Source organism: Leucoraja erinacea, chromosome 6 (assembly GCF_028641065.1).
Source record: "Leucoraja erinacea ecotype New England chromosome 6, Leri_hhj_1, whole genome shotgun sequence".
Classification (NCBI taxonomy): Eukaryota; Metazoa; Chordata; class Chondrichthyes; order Rajiformes; family Rajidae; genus Leucoraja; species Leucoraja erinaceus.
The window spans coordinates 19,135,365-19,154,269 of NC_073382.1; the positions used below are offsets into that span (position 1 = coordinate 19,135,365).

At 42.8% G+C, this 18,905-nt stretch overlaps 1 protein-coding gene across 2 annotated transcripts in view; it reads right to left on the minus strand.

Annotated features, from left to right (window-relative positions):
- LOC129697948 (protocadherin-9) overlaps positions 1-18,905 on the minus strand; it is a 756,718-nt gene that overhangs the window by 286,395 nt on the left and 451,418 nt on the right. The window contains exons 2-3 of one of the 2 annotated variants that reach the window (XM_055636691.1): positions 14,927-15,128; positions 8,620-8,664 (exon numbers count right to left, since the gene is read on the minus strand). In XM_055636691.1, coding sequence (XP_055492666.1) covers positions 8,620-8,664; positions 14,927-15,128 — 247 coding nt within the window. The remainder of the gene's footprint in view (positions 1-8,619; positions 8,665-14,926; positions 15,129-18,905) is intronic. The other variant, XM_055636692.1, reaches the window with a different exon arrangement.

The window sequence follows — 18,905 nt, forward strand, 5'->3', positions numbered from 1 at the left end:
CCCAGCCTCAACTACCCCCTCTGGCAGCTTGTTCCATACACCCACCACCCTTTGTGTGAAAAAGTTACCCCTCAGATTTCTATTAGATCTTTTTACCTTCAGCTTGAACCCATGTCTTCTGGTCCTCGATTCCAGTACTCTGGGCAAGAGAATCTGTGCATCTACCTGATCTATTCCTCTCATGATTTTGTACATACCAGGTACTAAAGCATTTATCCAGTTTATATTAAACCCATTTCAACAGGAAGCTCGGAGCTGTGTTAGAGCAGTGCGGGGCAATGCTTCCTTATAATCATCTCCATCAGAAAGCTCCATGAAGTCACTTGACACCTGCACAGTGTGTTACTGATGAATGCGCGACCTCTGTAAAACAAATCTCAGTCCCTTCGGAACCAAGTATGGGTGCATCAATTGCGCAGGTCACTGCACTAAATTTAGCAATGAGCTCCACAACCTCTGGCTGACAGTATAAAACCTGACAGGGACTGCAGACCATATAGTAATATAGACCATATAGTAATCCAGCAAATGTCCTGAAATGGGTAGTTGTAAGACAGACACCTGCTGGCACATATAACCATTCCGGCCAAACATTAAGTTCATCTGGGAACAAACCGAGTTCACAGTGAGAGCCAAATTTACCCAATTAAATGCTTCAAGGAGACATACAGTGATGAATCAAAATATATGCAGAAGGAGATGGGGTGGATTCATCTGCAGTGTTTACCGTTTGTCACTGATATAATGAAATTGGTTCACAAAAGTAGCTTTTGGAGCAAGAGGTGGACAGGGAGAAAAGAGCCTTGGATATAAAGACGTTTTTTTCAACACAATGCTTTGCAGTAAAATAAAATATTTACATTGGATGAATAGCACTTTGTGCATTAAAGACTTGAGAACAGTTACACATTTACTTTTGCTGAAAACATGAACGTGTATTATTTAGCCGATCTAGTCCGTGACCACCCATAATGCTGTATAGGCTGGGGAAACCTCCTATCAACTTTGAAAAGCTTGGACTGTTTTCTTTAGATTGGAGATTTAGGCGAGACCTGATACAAGCCTGAGGCATAAATAGGGTAGACAGTCAAAACTTTTTTAAAGATTGAAGAGCAGAGTTTTAAGGTCAGAGGGGGAAGGTTTAAAGGAGATGTGCGGGGCAATTAAAAAAAAATACAGTTAGTGATAAACCCCTGAATTCGCTGCCAGGAGGGGTGGTGGAAGGAGATATGATAATGGTCTTTAAGAACCATATAGGCACATGGATATGCATAGAATGGAGGGATGGGAATCACTTGCAGGCAGAGGAGATTAATTTAACTTGGCATCTTTATCGGCACAGATATTGTGGGCCGAAGAGCCTGGTCATGTGCTGTACTGTTCTGCGTTCTAACTCTGGGCCCGTGAAAGGCAAGCGTTTGTAGGCCCAAGGGGAGTCTGGGGTAAAGGGACCAACTGGATGCTTTTAAATAGAGGTGATATTGCCTTGTCGGACCAAATTGCCTCTTTCGTTTCTGTAAACCATTCCTGCTTCTAGGTTGTGGACTTTGCAGAGACATCAAGAACTGTCAAGAACAAGATCTAGATGTTTCGATAAGCGAGTTGCATGCTTTTGCCTCAAGGAAGTAGGAAGTTGCAAACTTCCTGCTGTTTATTCCAGGTTGAATTTCCAGCACTCCACGCTTATCTTTAAAATAATCATGTTAAATGCACAGAAACTGTTTATCGATCCCTCTGCTTCTGAAATAGGTTACTCTTTTCATGAGCAGAACATTCCCAGATCCATTGGAGGTGAATCATTTAATTAAAATCCATTCCATTTTGCAAAGTGAAGAAGAAACTGAATGAGATGGTGGCCAGGGGCTTGCATAGTTCAACAATAGTGCAGAACCTACTATTGTTCAACATAGTTCAACAATAGTGCAGAACCTAATCTTGTACTATTAAATAAAAAGACAAGCATTCAAAGCAAACTCTTTCCCCAACTGGAACAAATTCACACAGTTAGCATACTAAAAGAAGTGGAACAAACTGGGGACTGAAATTCAAATACTTCGACTCAGCAGGTCAAAAGAATTCCATTAAAATTATTAATGTTAGTCCTCTGCTCCACTTACTTAAAAGGACCTTGCCAAAGCAGTAATCACAAATAACCTATCAAACAGAGTAACTCACTGTGCAATTTTCATAAAGAAATATGAAAGAGATTATGAAACGCTAGGGAGGAGAGCATAAATGGCATGCCAAAACATGCTGATCTCATTACAGGAGGCAAAATCACTGAAAGCAAAACGTCCGTGAAATATCTCACCTAGCTGCAAGACCTTTATGGGTTATCGTGACATTTTGATGCTTTTATTTGGCAATGAATGTGACAAGATGAAGGCATTTGCTTGCTTAATTTGAGAGAGAGATGAAAAACTACTTGGATTGTTTCAGTATTTGTTTTTTTTTTCCCCCAAACGTAGGTAGTTGGATTTTAAAGATTGCTGTGGCCATATGTGTGTAGGTTGTGGGTAATATACACTTGTCTACAAATTAATCCTATAGAAAGTCCAAGTATTACAACACAGCATGTTGAGCACACCTATGCTGAATTTTCAGGCTGTGCATAAAAGCTTTCACAGAATTAAAGGATATATTTTAAGGCATAAACAAGGCATTTGGACCTTCAAATCATGGGAGAACCTGTTGCCACTTGAATCATTTGATCTTAACCTACACTGTTCATCCTGCAAATCCCAGAATTTAAAAACTTCCTTCTGTCATACAGTGCAACTTTCCAATCTTCGCATTCACTTCTCCTCAACGTCAAAACAAAACACAATTGAAATTGAATGATAATTGAAGACGTCAATGTCAAGAGTGAATTGTGAAGGGCCCGAACAGAGTAAATAAAAACAAATTCAAAGGACATAGATTGTAAGTCATTGATAGGAAGTTTAAGTGAGGAGATGAACAAATTATTTTGACTCTAGGGTGGTGAGATTTTGGAACTCACTGTCTGAAAGTGGAGTAGAAGCAAAAACCCTCCCCACAATTAAACAGTGCCTGGAGGTGTACGTGGTATAGAGGAATAAAGACCAACTGTAGAAGGTGGGATTTGGCTGATTAGCTCCTTATTGATATGCCGAGTGGTCTCCTTCTCCGGCTGTAAATATTTTATGATTTCTATGATAGGATTTTGTCGGACAAGAGTAAACATGGTTGTAGAAACAAGGTCTACATACAGTTTACATACAAACCCGCTGTGTTCCAATTGAATGGTGAAGCGAACTCAGTCCAGTCTTATCATCCTTTATAAAATATGATGAATTTCAGACAAATTATGGACCCTGTTCAAATGATGAGTTTAACTCTGGGATCGTTATTCTATGAGCTGACATGTTTTTAATAGACTGAATATTCTCCTGACACAATCGCATAATCTCAGGCCAATATCATCAAAGCTACAAATCATCAAAATTTGGACATGACCTAGTTTGTTCGCCTGGACTGGACATATTTGGATGGCACTGTAGCACAGTTGGAACCTTTGCCATGTCAGAACGCCTGTGACCAAGGTTCAATGACATCTGGTGCTGTCCGTGTGGAGTTTGCACATTCACCCTATGGCCATGTGGATTTTACCCGGTTACTTCAGTTTTCTTTCGCATTCCAAAGACATGTGAGGAGGGAGATTAAATGCCCTTACGGTCAGGAGAATTGATGGGGAAAATGAGGAGAATTAAATGGGATTAATTTAGGGTTAGTACGAATGGGTAGTTGTTGGTCGGCATGCACTCAGTCAGCTGAAGGACCTACAGGCGTATTTTCAGGCTGTATCTCTCTGTTTTTCTACATGTTCCCACTCATCCTTTCGACATCTCTGAGATCAGAGACGTGGAATGTTTGCATGGAATAAATGTTAGACTTTGGCCATGGATCAGTTGCAACAGTTAAGTGTGTTGTGCTTGCCATCTTGATCCAGTACATGCTGATTTGATGTGGGTTTGAACCAATGCAAAAATTACATCTTGTCTTTTTGAAGCCAGTTTGTGTTTACAAACCCAGGAATCTTTCAAGTGTTGATTCCGAGCCATATTGGCACACCACCTATTCAAACCATCTATTCAAATGTTGAAAAGTGTGAATGCACTGTTGCAGGTGTTGGTTCGGATCAACCCATCCAAGGCAGGAAACATAGAAACATAGAAAATAGGTGCAGGAGGAGGCCATTCAGGCCCTTCGAGCCAGCACCGCCATTCATTGTGATCATGGCTGATCGTCCACTATCAATAACCCGTGCCTGCCTTCTCCCCCATGTCCCTTGACTCCACTAGCCCCTAGAGCTCTATCTAACTCTCTCTTAAATCCATCCAGTGACTTGCCCTCCACTGCCCTCTGTAGCAGGGAATTCCATAAATTCACAACTCTCTGGGTGAAAATCTTTTTTCTCATCTCAGTCTTAAATGACCTCCCCTTTAATTCTAAGACTGTGGCCCCTGGTTCTGAACTCGCCCAACATTGGGAACATTTTTCCTGCATTTAGCTTGTCCAGTCCTTTTATAATTTTATATGTTTCTATAAGATCCCCCTGATCCTTCTAAACTCCAGTGACTACAATTTGCTTAACAGGAATTGCTTATCAACAGGAGTTTCCAATTCTCTGGGCAGGTTGTCAGTAATGGTTTGTATATTCCCGAGGACCCATTGTGAGATACCTAGTTTCCAATTAACTGTGTTCAAGAAAACGTCCTTAATCAATATGTAGAGGGCCTTCTTAGAGAGAGCACAACACTCAAACTTGTCTTTGAGAACTACAGTAGATAGTGCAAGTGACTGAAATGTCAATGGGAGAGCACTTTGGTCCCATTTACCATAATTCAATTAATTTTAAAAGAGGCATGGAAAAGAATTGGTCTGGCCCACAAGTTAAGGTCCTAAACCACAGAAATAAGTCCTTGGTCCACCATATCCTTGTCAACTATCCCCTATCTACATTAACCCATTTACCAATTTGGTAATTGGTCTGTGGTCCACTACCTCTAGGCTTCTTTGTAACTTCTGGAGATTCCAGGGTATTGTTAGTTAAGCCTGTTGATTATAATGGTCCATGTAGGTGAAATTGGCTAATTTCAGAATCTGTGATTCAAGGGTTATACTCGAATTATGAAACCAGTTAGCTTTATAGACATCATTAAATATCTATTGCCCATCATAAGCTCTCAGCCATTTTGTGTATAAGACAGAATGGAGGTATCCAATCCATTAATATGTCTGGGGTGATTCTAATACGTGTATGAATCTCCCACCCAACAAGGAATTACACAGGCCTAGAAATTCAAAGTAGGAACATTGCTTTTGCTCAACCCCATGCACACAAAAAAACATTTCCCCAAGAGTTCAATGTAAGTATAATGATCTCCAGGTTGAGTTATGTAAGAAGGAACTAAAGAAGGGTCTCGACCCGAAACATCATCCATTCCTTCTCTCCAGGGATGCTGCCTGTCCTGCTGAGTTACTCCCAGCTTCTTGTGTGTATCTTCCAGGTCAAATTAATCCACTCCAGCCAGAAATTCAACCGAACAGTGCCTGCTGTGAACAAGTTACTGCAGGTCAACAAATTTCTGCGGCTGTCAGTGATTTTGACCCAGAGAAATGTATTTAAGAGTTTCCAAAGTGCACCATTCTTTGGATAACCCAGATGTGTTTTCATAACACTCCTTGCTTGCAGCTTTCCAATTTAAAGAGAGTCTCTCCACTCAGGCCCTGGAACTCAAGAGAGGCAGATCACTGTAATATATTCCTATTTCCATTAGGTTTCTGCTGTCTCCCATCTCCTCCACCTCCTTGATGGTAACTCTTGTTCAATAATCTCCCACACCCACTCACTAATTTCCAGGCACCAAGTATTAATTATTTGAGCCCTCAAATAATTGCTGATTTGTGATTAAAGCTTCCAACTACTTCTTGCCACATCCAATTCCATCTCCCACTCCCCCCACCGCCAAATGCTGTAAGTGTGATGCGAAGGAAGGAACTGCAGATGTTGGTTTAAAATGAAGATGGACACAAAATTGCTGGAGAAATTCAGTGAGTCAGACTGCATCTTCAGAGAAAAGGAGAATAGGTGACATTTCAGGCCAGGTAATTTAACATAAAAGGTTTCCCCGAAACATTACCTATTCCTTTTCTCCAGAGCTACTGTCTGTCCCGCTGAGTTACTCAAGCTTTTTGTGTCTATCTAATGCATCTGGAACATCTCTATTCCATTCTCCAGTCAAATCCATTCATCCTCATCCCTATACAACCCTCAAACTGACCATGAATCCATCTACGTTTTACTAAGCCCCCGTCTCCCTTGGCATAGTGCCAATTCAGCGACTGTTGCATTTGTAGATTATATTTTTTGGCCAAACAGTCATGGATCATAGCAACTACTTAACACACTTTTGCCAGACTACAATGTGTGCATCAGCCTCACGAGTTAACACAACTACCTCGGCTGCTTTCAAGCATTGACCTTAGGAGGGTGCACTCAACCTGTATGGTCTTGATTGGAATTGCATGGATACTGCTGGTTTGTGATTAAGGTAATCTCCATGGAGCTATAAACCAAATCTGAAAGTGAAGCCAAGCATGGGAATACAAGTATTACCACAGCAGTTGTACAGTTTTCAACAGGTAATTTAACAAAAGCCTTTGGTGTGATATCAATCAATATTCAATCTGTAGCTAATAGGTTGCAAGGAAGTTCACAGAATGTGTTAATCTTACTGTCCAAAGGAGCAACTAAATAAATTCTATAAAAACCTCACCCTCATTAGAAAGCACCAGTATAATACATGAGATGTCACATATCAGGAGATGCTGTTGGTTAGCATATCATCAATGGGACAGAAGTATTCTTTCCAGTCTTAGGTGTAGGCTGCCTATCCATGTGGCCTATGCATACAAGTCCGCAAGAAATTATAGCTCACCATTTATTGACAGCAATAGGATCATCCCATTCAGAGGCCACAAGGAGAGTTGGGATCTGGGAGGGGAATGTTTGACAAAATAAACTATTTCTCCCACGTATCATTTCATTGCCTTGCAGGACGGCTCAAGATATTTTACAACCACTGAAGCAACAATCCTGTGCGATAAGTGCCAGATTGGAGGACACATTTGTTCTCGGTTTTACGTGCTAAATGCACAATGTTCACGTTAATCTCAGATTTATAGTCTAGGCAACCAAATTTCAGAAGCAGAGTTCAAAATTAGTGCAATGAACATACATCATGAGCTCGGCGCATAAAACAGTGAGTACATTTCTATCTCAGTCTTTCATAATAATGTGATTGGAGGGATAAAAATATTTGAAAGCATGCTGGGGATAATGTATCTATTCTCCTTCAAAATAGAGGACAAGGGATTTTTTTTTAAACCTACCTGAGGAGCTTTGAGAAAAAGAAAAATCATCCAAAATTAAGCACATCAGACAGTCTCAACCTAGATTTTATGATTAAGCACATTAAGTAGGACTTGAACCCGCAAAGCTCAGAAGTGAAGATAACCAGCTGGACCACAACACTTTTGCTATCAGGTTGAAGCCAGAACATTATACTGGAATAGTTTGAATGAAGTTGCTAATGGTATTGGTATTGCTATGACTTTATTATTGTGACCTGTACCGAGATGCAGTGAAAATGTGTTTTGCTTGTTGTCCAGGCAAATCATAACTTACACGATTACGTCAGGTAGTGCAAAAAGAGAAATGAAACAGAATTGAGAAAATAGAGTTCCAGCTACAGAGAAGGAGCAGATAAAACAATAATGCACGAGTCGCAGCAAAGTAGATAGGAAAGATCCTTAGCTTAAGAGAGGGCATTTAAGAGAATGATAACAGTGGGCAATAAGCAGTTCTTGAATCTGGTGGCAACTGCTTTCAAGCTTTTATATCTTCTGCCCGATGGAAGAGAGGAAAGAGCGAATGTCCAGGGTCAGAATGGTCCTTGATTATGCTGTTTAAGAAGGAACTGCAGATGCTGGAAAATCGAAGGTACACAAAAAAGCTGGGAGGAGACAGCAGGAGGGCTGAGGAAGGGGAGGACACAGCAAGGACTAACAAAATTGATTGTGCTGGCTGCTTTTGTGAGTCTTCCTGAAGTGAATCTGACCAAGTAAAATTTGATGGGCGGTAGTAAAGATTCTTTACGTGCCATGAGTTCCATCCATAATCAATAATTGACCCCCTAGAAATGGCAGCGGTCAATTCACACCTGTATCTTGCTTTCCACTCCAAACAATAATCTTTGATACAGTGGGAAGGAAGTGTGCAATCCTAGGTCACATAAGAGGACTCTTCACAGAAAACATTAAGCATTTCCACCAAGTATCAGAAACAGAGGCACAATATATTGGCATTACCCGGATACAGGAAATGTAACATGTAAATGAGTTGGATCTTTACAATAAATTTCTGTTCCAAACGTTCCCAAATATGGTTTTCTTTCCCCAGCCAACCAGTGAAATCTCAATAAAATCTCAGAAGCTTCTAAAGGTGCTTATTTTAGCTGTTCGAAATCTCCAAGGTTTACTTAGTTCATATTCTGTACATCAAAACAAATCATCTTACAAATGTATTACAGGTACCTGTTGAGACTCTGTACATTATATTAGTTGATGAAGACATGTACACTGTAAGACAGAAAACAGTTTTAATACTTCAGGGTATCACCCTATGCCAGGGTCAAACAGAAACATGGCAAGAATCTATTCAGTCTGTAAATTAGTGTCAATTACTTATCATAAGTGGCTGGTATGGAGTCCTCCCTTCATTATATTAATGGGAAGCTCAAACAATTTAGTTCAAGTATGCTAACACTTCCATTAAAATAAGAGATAAATTCAAAAGAACCAGGTTAATTGTCGCTATAACAACATCATTAAGGGTAATTTCAAATCTCATGTGTTTAATCAATCAACAACATTCAAAGACCATACAACATCACCATAGGCATAAGATGCATTTGAATCAGTCTCTCCACTCACATCTCCCATAGGCAGCTGTCATCTGATTCTAGACCCAGTTCTCAAACCTGTTACCACTTGCAGCTGATCTTCAGAATGTCCAACAATTTGGATTTATGCTCTTGCTTTGTTATTCTGTATTTTCCTAACCCTCCAAAAGGTATTATTCAGCATGTGTAAGACATAATTAGTTGTGGGTGTGCAGGCAATTGAGGGAATGGTGCTGATGTGATTGCTTTGCATGTACCAGTAATCCAGCCTACAATCCAATTGTTTCAACGTTGAATTTTCTAATTCAGCTAACCCACACCGCCAGAATTCTCCTCCCACCCACACTCACCCATCCATCTTTTTTTCTCCCTTTTGTTCACTTTTATCTTGCCCCTCCCTGCATGTAGTTCCATCTGTCCATACTCCCTCCCCATCTGGTTCCTACCCTATCCACACTGCCTGTGCAAATAATTGACAACTTTACGTGCCAACATCTGCATAGAAACATAGAAATACAGAAAATATGTGTGCAGGAGGAGGCCATTCGGCCCTTTGAGCCAGCACCACCATTCATTGTGATCATGGTTGATCATCCCCTATCAATAGCCCGTGCCTGCCTTCTCCCCATATCCCTTGACTCCACTAGCCCCTAGAGCTCCATCTAACTCTCTCTTAAATCCATTCAGTGACTTGGCCTCCACTGCCCTCTGTGGCAGGGAATTCCATAAATTCACAACTCTCTGGGTGAAAAGTTTTTTCTCACCTCAGTCTTCAATGACCTCCCCTTTATTCTAAGACTGTAGCCCCTGAAGCTATTTTTTTTGGACTTCTGGTTTTCATCCAATGTTTTCTTCCCTTGCTTTATAAATTATATGTTATTCTTGCTATCAAAGAAAAGCAGTGAAAATATGACCAAAAGGAGACATTTTAAAGATAACACAGGTGCACAACCTTATCCGAAAGCCTTGGGACCAGACACTTTTCGTAATTCGGAATTTTTCGGCCTTCGGAATGGATGATTTTTAGCGTAGATTTTAACGGCTGGCTCAGTGGTAGAGTGCTCGGCTCATATCCGCAAGGTCACGAGTTTGCGCCTCGATCCTGGCAGTTACTCGGTCGCGTGTTTGAGTCTTCAATGTAGTTTTTTCTTGCAGAATGAATGTTTGTATGAAATGCAGAGTGTTGAATGAATTCCTGCATTTGTAAATGTGACCGCAGCATTGAATCACCTCTCGCACTCATGTCACTCTAGCGGGGCTACATGCCCTTAGGCGGCCCTTAGGTCGCGAGTTTGCGCCTCGATCCCGGCAGTTACTCGGTCGCGGGTTTGAGTCTTCAATGTAGTTTTTTCTTGCAGAATAAATGTTTGTATGAAATGCAGTGTAGGAGAGGTGTACTGACTGTGTGGGCAGAACTTTTGAAGTGTTTGCCCACCAGTCTCAAAAGCCGATATGTCTCCCTGTCCCTGGGATAGCAGGTGGCGATCAAACAGCACAATACCCCCCTCCCCCGCCAACTCCAGAGGAATCCACTGCCCGATGGGCCGCTATGGCGACAAGTGGCAGTTCGCCCACAGCCCGAGCTGCGCCCCCTCATCCGCCACCCCAAGACCGAGACGTACCTTGCACACCATCAGCTTCTGCCCCTACGGGGAGCGTGTTCCTCTGGAGTTGGAACGGGGCTGGGCTGGAGTTGCTGATCTGGGATCTCCGTGCTTGCAGTGGGCCTGGGGGTCAGTATCCCAATGAGGGGGCGCAGCTCGGGCTGTGGGCGAACTGCCACTTGTCGCCGTAGCGGCCGATCGGGGAGCGGGTTCTGGTGGTCCTGACGTCTCTGGCCAGTTTGCAGTTTTCCTCTGGAGTTGGAATGGGGCTGGGCTGCTGCTGGCTGTGGGTCTCTGGGATCTCCGTGCTTGCAGTGGGCCTGGGGGCCGGTGTCCCGTTGGTCCTGATGTCTCCAGTGACTGGCACTGACCTGCTGGCATCGCCGACGTGAAGACAGTGCAAAGCCCCCGCGCCGGTGCAATGGGCAGGGAGTTGGAGAGGGGAGGGAAAGGGTCACACACATAGCCGGGAAGCAGAGGGGTGTAGGTGGGGTGAAACTGAAGGGAGCGACAATCTGCTGCTACCTGCCCGCTGAGTTAAAAAGTTCCCACGCAAGACTCATGATACACTGTGTATCGTGAGTCTACCATGGGAACTTTTTAACTCAGCGGGCAGGCAGCAGCAGATTGGCAATTATTAACTCCTCCCGCGCAATATACCCTCATCTCTTTTATGAATGGGGATTTAGTTCCCCCTTCTTCGAGGACCGACCGGAGGTCCCGCTGTCACCTCTGCGGGCCGCCCTCGGTGAACGTCTTCAAGGACCTTTCTTCAAGGACCGAAAAAATGTCCGCTATTGGGAGCTTTTCGTTATTTGGAACTTCGTATAAAAGGTTGTGCACCTGTACTATTAATGAAATTCAGCATTACTCACTCACATTTGCAGCATACCCACTCCCAATTTTTTGGCTTCTCTGAGCAAACTGTTTTTCTCTAACATGTGCTTGTGTTACTTTCCTTCAGTATTAGGATGATGCAAAGCACATACACCCGAGGTTACTTTCAGGGATATGCCAGACGTAAACATATTTTGACATGGCAGCTCATACACACAAGGTTTATAACATGAGTCCTCTTTGGTTTCCTTTCGGCTCCTCGACTGTGTGGAATTTTTAATGCAGCACATATGCCTCCCCATCTCAAGGCACTACTCAAACCTCATCAACAATCAGGAGCAAGATTATCATCTAGATGAAACAAGACTGCAAATGATTGAAGTTCATTATTCTTGTGCATGAATCACAGAAGGTTAGCAGGCAGGTCAAAAAAATAGATTAAGAAGGCAGATGACATAGACAATAGACAATAGGTGCAGGAGTAAGCCATTTGAGCCAGCACCGCCATTCAATGTGATCATGGCTGATCATCCCCAATCAGTACCCCGTTCCTGCCTTCTCCCCATATCCCCTGACTCTGACAGGGCTATTTTTTAGAGCCCTATCTAGCTCTCTCTTGAAAACATCCAGAAAACCTACCTCCACCGCCCTCTGAGGCAGAGAATTCCACAGACTCACCACTCTCTGTGAGAAAAAGTGTTTCCTCGTCTCTGTTCTAAATGGCTTACTCCTTATTCTTAAACTGTGGCCCCTGGTTCTGGATTCCTTCAACATCGGGAACATGTTTCCTGCCTCTAGCGTGTCCAAGCCCTTAACAATCTTATATGTTTCAATGAGATTCCCTCTCATCCTTCTAAACTCCAGAGTGTACAAGCCCAGTTGCTCCATTCTCTCAGCAGATGACAGTCCGGCCATCCTGGGAATTAACCTTGTAAACCTACGCTGCACTCCCTCAATAGCAAGAATGTCCTTTCTCAAATTAGGGGACCAAAACTGCACACAATACCCCAGGTGTGGTCTCGCCAGTGCTCTGTACAACTGCAGAAGGACCTCTTTGCTCATATATTCGATTCCTCTTGTTATAAAGGCCAACATGCCATTCGCTGTCTTCACTGCCTGCTGTACCTGCATGCTTACTTTCATAGACTGATGTACAAGGACCCCCAGATCCCGTTGTACTTCCTCTTTTCCCCTCATTTTGGCCCTCATTGCGAAGGGGCTGGAGTTTAGTAATAGGGAGGTTTTTGTTACAGCTGTACAGTAACAAAATAGTTTTGGCCTTTACCTAAAAAAAGGATACAGAGCATTGGAAGCAGTTCATTGGAGATTCACCAGGTTAATTGTGAAGATGCGAGAGTTGTCTTATCATGAGAGGCTAGATTTTAGAAGAATCAGAGGTGACCTTATTCAAAATTAAGGTCCAAAGGGGGTTTTACAGGGTAAGTGTTGAGATGTTTTCACGAGTGGGAGAGTCATGGACAATGGGGCGTAGCTGCAAAAAAAAAGTCCCGGTCTTTTAAAATTGAGGTGCAACGGGAAATCAATAATCTCTGGAATTCTCTGCTATTGAAGATGGCGGAGGTGAGATCATTAGATATAGGTAAGGTGGAGGCAGCTAAATAATTTAAAGACTTTGGAATTGAGGGTTATGAGGAACTGACGAGGAAGAGAAGTGGAGGCCAGCATAGATTGTCCATGATCATATTGAATGATAGAGCAGGCATGATAGGCCAAATGACCTATAGGTGTTCCTATTTTCATTTCTTGTATGCTGGAGTAAAGCTGATAAATGAGCCAGTCTCTTATCCATCAGGATCTCAACATTGAAATTTTTAATAAGTTGTGCTGAGCAGGCAGTAAGCACATCTGCTGGAAGTCAGCAAGCACCTTCTCTTCCCCAAAGGCAAATCAGAACCATCACAGAACTATTACTTCTGGTCAATCTAAATACCATAACATCAATTTGCCAAATCCATTATGTCCGCTCTGGTGAAATCCATTATCTTCACTCTTACTTCATCAAGCATCTCGAGGGAGAAGTTGGACAGGTTAGGACTTTATTCCTTGGAGCGCCGGAGGATGAGGGGAGATCTTATATTGGTGTATTAGATCATGAGGGGAATAGATAGGATAAACAAACAAGAGTTTTTTAACCCAAATTAGGGGAAATCATAAACAAGTGGACATAGTAGGTTTAAGGTGAGAAGGGAAAGATTTAATGGAAACTGAAGGGCAACTCTTTCACACATAATGCAGTGGGTATGTGGAATGAGCTGCCAGAGGAGGTAGTTGAGGCAGATACTATAACAACATTTTAAAAACATTTGGATAGGTACATGAATAGGAAAGGTTGGAGGGATATTGGCCAAATGCAGGTAGGTTGGACTAGTGTAGATAGATCACCTTGTCGCCAGAGGAAATTTGGGCCAAAGGGCTTGTTTCTGTACTGTATGACTCCATGGCTCTGGGAGAGTTTAGAATTATTATTTCATAAATTAGAAAGCAAGACCAGAAGCTAATTAATCTGCACACTTTTCCAGCTTGCAATCTGTCCCACTAATGTAAATGTTGGTTCCATTAATATACCACAATGTAAAGCATTGAAGTTTGATAAATATTCAAATTATGCAGACATTTGGAATTAAAGAACAGCAGGCAACCAACTAGATTTTACAAAAGCAATGACTTATATGCTAGTCATAAACAAATTTAAAATGCCACACAAAAAGGGTTTGTAAACATCTCACTCATGACTAAGTCTGATAAATGTTCATAAACTGTTGCAACAGACAAGATCACAGAAGATCAGGTTACAATTCACGCACAAAATAAACATTGCGGTGTAAGGAAACCCATTCAACAACCAATGATATCAACATATCGCAGTGAATGGAAATTGGCATCCAAATATCAGTGGTCCGTTCCAAGATATATAGCCACAGCATCTATTTCTGCTGCTTCACCAAAGTACCATTTGCAAGGATGGTAGAATTTGCACAATTTTTAAACTTGCACAGTTCCTAGTCTCTAGTGATGTGAATTGGAGGTCATTGGAGAAAATCAATGGGGAAAAGGAAGTCAGCTTGACCATCTCCCTCATTAACCACTTCCTACCAACAGTCCTAAATCCAACCCTGCTGAATCCCAAGAGCACACATAGCTTGGAATTGCACCATTTTGGAGAAAATGACATTGTGTAGATCATATACATCCTAGTTTATACACTGTTAAAATGAAGCCTCCTCAGAGGCAATTAAGCTGCAAGTTTTCCTTTGCACTGTGGAAGGAGAGGCTCAGAAACATTGCTGTAAGTAATCTGACCAGTAGCTCCACATTAACCCGAGAACCACTTTCAAAATAGAGAATGGACACAATGACCTCTTAGCCTCTGGCAGGGGAAGAACTGAGCACTAAGGAAAAGGTTAATGCAGCTTCTAGCTGAGTGAGGTTTCGATTGCACAGCACTAATGTCTGGAAGACGAAGAAGCGGTCACTTACTAGAATTCGGGTCAGAATTCCCATCGGCCTCGGTCCTCTTGTCTGGGGAAGCCTGCTCGTAGAACTCGTCCTGCGGCTGAACCAGAGGGAGAGGGTGTGAGATCAGCGGGCCACCATTTACCGGCTCATGGTCTCCTAGACCACTATCACTGCAGCTTTCCTGGGAGCCATCGGGGAGGTGAAATGTAACGCGCCTCTGAGACTAGAAAGAAGAGCAAAGAACATGGGCGTTAATGCTCTTCTTTGCTTCATTCCCACCCCCACATTCGGAGATACTATCCTGAGTTAATCCTTTGCCCCGTTTACTTCAGAATAAAGGGCAACTTACTATTGATTCTCCTCTAAAACAAGCAATCATTTAGGAGAAAAAAGACATTTACGAAGAAACCTACAGGTATGGTTAGATGTTTAATCATGGCTTCTTAATTAAAGGGAACTCCATTGGTAGAATTTTCAACTCTAATCCATGTATGGCCATTTACCGCTTGCACAAGAGCCATACCTCAGAACACTAAGTGCTGGCGGAACGCAACAGGTCAGGCAGCATCTATGGAGGGAAAGGACAGATGATGTTTCGGGTCGCAACCTTTCTAAAGGTCCGGACCGGTAAGATTGCTTGTCCATTCCCTCCACGGATGCTGCCTGACTTGCTGAGTTCCTCCAGCTCTTTGTGTTTTGTTCAAGATCCCAGCATCAGCAGTTCCTTGTGTCCAAAGCAAGCGCTGTCTGCGGAGGGTGCTCAGCATCGCCAAGGACTGCTCTCACCCCAACCATGGACTGTTTACCCTCCTACCATCCGGGAGGCACTACAGGTCTCTCCGTTGCCGAACCAGCAGGTCGAGGAACAGCTTCTTTCCGGCGGCTGTCACTCTACTCAACAACGTACCTCGGTGACTGCCAATCACCACCCCCCCCCCACCGGACACTTATTATTATTTATTCAAATCGTTTGATATGTCGCTCTTCAAGGGAGATGCTAAATGCATTTTGTTGTCTCTGTACTGTACACTGACAATGACAATTAAAATTGAATCTAAATCTGATCGGATCTGAACAAGTGCCATAGGGTCATTCATAGAATAATAAATACAGCATGAAAACAGGCCTTTCAGTGACACAAATCCTACACTAATTCCACTTTATGCTCCCCACATTCCCATCAACTCATTCCAGATTATTCAATTCACTCACACACTAAGGGCAATTTACAGTGGCCAATTGACACAACAAGTAGCACATCTTTGAGATGCGGGGTGGGAGGGGGGGGCAGAGCACAGGGAGAACATTCAAAATCCACACAGACTGCATTGGAATTGAACCTGGGTCTCAGGGACTGTGAGACTGTAACACGACTACCTGTGCCACTATGCCCTCCCTAATGGGGATTAAATTTCATTCTTGTCAGCCAACAAGAACAAGACATAATGGCAGCTGTAAATCACATTGTGTCTTGGAAATCCATGTTCAGCTATTTAAAAAACCTGCAGTTCAGTACTAATTGTGGAGATGTTGGCTAGTGGGGACATTGTTGTTTGGAAGCTTGACATTGTGGAAGCTTGTGGAATTCTGCCACAAAAGACTGTGGAGGCTAAGTCAGTGGATATATTTAAGACAGAGATAGATATATTATTGATTAGTACGGTGTCAGAGGTATTGGGGAGAAGGCAGGGGAATGGGGTTAGGATGGAGAGATAGATCAGCCATGATTGAATGGCGGAGTAGACTTGATGGGCTGAAAGGCCAAATTCTGTTCCTATCACTTATGATCTTATTACATTTGAAGTTAGTTTGACTGTGGCCCTAATTAATTGCTCCCAGCCGAAAGTTAGTGGACTAAATCCAGGGCTACATTTCCACACAAAAGTCTAGCTGACATTTCAGCACTGAGTGAGTTCCGTGCCAGCTTTATTACTGCCTCTTGGATGAGGTATTAAGCCGAGGCCCTGTCTGTTCACTCGAGTGAATCGTGAAAGATCGTGCGGTTCTATTTCAAAGAAGAGTTCTCCCTAATGTCCTAGTTAATATTTCTTTCTGCCAACCAACACTCCTAAAGCAGATCCCCAGGCTTGAATCATAAATAAAGAAAAAAGATAATGCTGAAAACACTCAGCAGGTCACGCACAATTTCTGGAAAGAACTTCAGAACTGCCACAATTCAGAGGAAAATCTAATTCTGAAACATTAACTCTGTTTCACTTTGCACATATACTGCCTGACTTGCAAGTATTTTCAGTTTTTATTTCAGTTTTCAAGCATCCATAGTTTTATACCCACTTTCCAGTAGCTAATTTTAAGGGAAGTGGCTGTGCACAAATTGGCTGCCTTGTTTTCTCCACAGAGTATTTTTTCAGTTCATTTATGTAGTGGTAAAGTACAATGAAATGCTCTGAGGTTATGGAGGATGTTGTGAAAATGCACCTCTTTTTTGTGACACAACGCTATCTGTGGCAGCTTAAGTGCACAAAAAACATCCCATTCGGTTAAACACCACTATAGTAAACTAGAGTTCATTTTGGCAGCAAGCAATGTGGAAAGCAAATGGATTGTTGTTTTCTATTCTAAAGTGGTCGTAATATAAAAGTAGTAAAGTCTTGTTAGACTGCGCAGAGTAGTGGAAGACTACATCTATAGTATTATGGAGACACAGTTCCTGTCGAAGTGAGGAGGAAAACTTTTCCAAAGTCATCGTGCCTTGAAGATACTTTGTAGTGGAGCAGTAAAATGTCGACCCAAGAGATTGCAGTCTGGCGCTAAAAATAAACTGCTTGAAGAAGTCAGCAGGTTGAGCAGCATCTATGGGGGTAAAGGAATTGTCAACATTTTGGGAAAGTCCTGATGCAGGTCCCAACCTGAAACATCGATAATTATTTTTCCTCCACAGATGCTGATCGCCCCAATGAATTCCTCCAGCAAATTGTTTTATTTTTGCTCTGAAGTGTAATGTACAGTTTAGATCAATTTTCGGGAGGGACATGTTTGCATAAGATCAGTTCAGAAAAGGTTCACTGGGTTCATTGCTGGAATGGAGGGGTTGTCATCTTTGAGGCAACATTGAGTGAGTTGAACAGCTATCCACTGAAATTTCAAGTAATAAGCGCTGATCCTGAAATATACAAGATTCTGAGGAAGTTCAACAGGTTAGGTGGAGAGAGCATGTTTCCCTTGCTGGGTGAAACTAAAATCTAGAGGCATATTCTCTGACTAAGGGACCACCCATTCAAGACAGAGAATGAATTTCCCCTCTCAAAAGGCTGTGCAACTTTGGAAATCTTCAGTTTACATAGTTGACAGGAAGGCACTGCAACGGGTGGTGAAAACCTCCCATCCCATCATCGGTGCCCCTCTCCCTGCCATGGCTGTCCTTCACCGCACACGGTGTCTGAGACGGGCTGGCAAAATCATTAAGGACCCCTCACACCCCAACCATGGACTGTTTGGCTTCCTCCCATTAGGGAGGCGGACTTGTCCGTCTCCCGAGCTTTCCCGTTAAATCTTGAATGAACATTGTAAACTGTCAAGTGTAATTAAATCATCACGTGGCACAAATGATGTCACTTTTTTTTTACAAACACTATAAATATCCTCCCTTGGTTGAATTGGCTCATTTGGAGACATGTCTGTACTAATGCCGTGACTTTACTGCAGGAAGATGCCACATTACTTAGGAGAGAGGGGGAGAGAGACAGAGAGAGAGGCACAGAGGCAGAGTGATGTAATTCAGGGTGACTGGCGGAAGAGAAAGAGCGCCCATGACCTTGGTCTATCTGTGTGTGTGGATGCGAAGAGAGACTAAGCAGAATACATCGGTCTTATTGTTTGTGGGGGGAGAAAGAGAGAGGTGGGGGAGGGGGAGAGAAAGAGAGAGGTGGGGGAGGGGGAAAGAGGGGAGAGGGGGGGAGGGGGAAGAAAGAGAGGGGGGGGGGGGAGAGAGAGAAATGAGGGGAGACGTATATACACACACAAAGCAGAGTTTTACTGT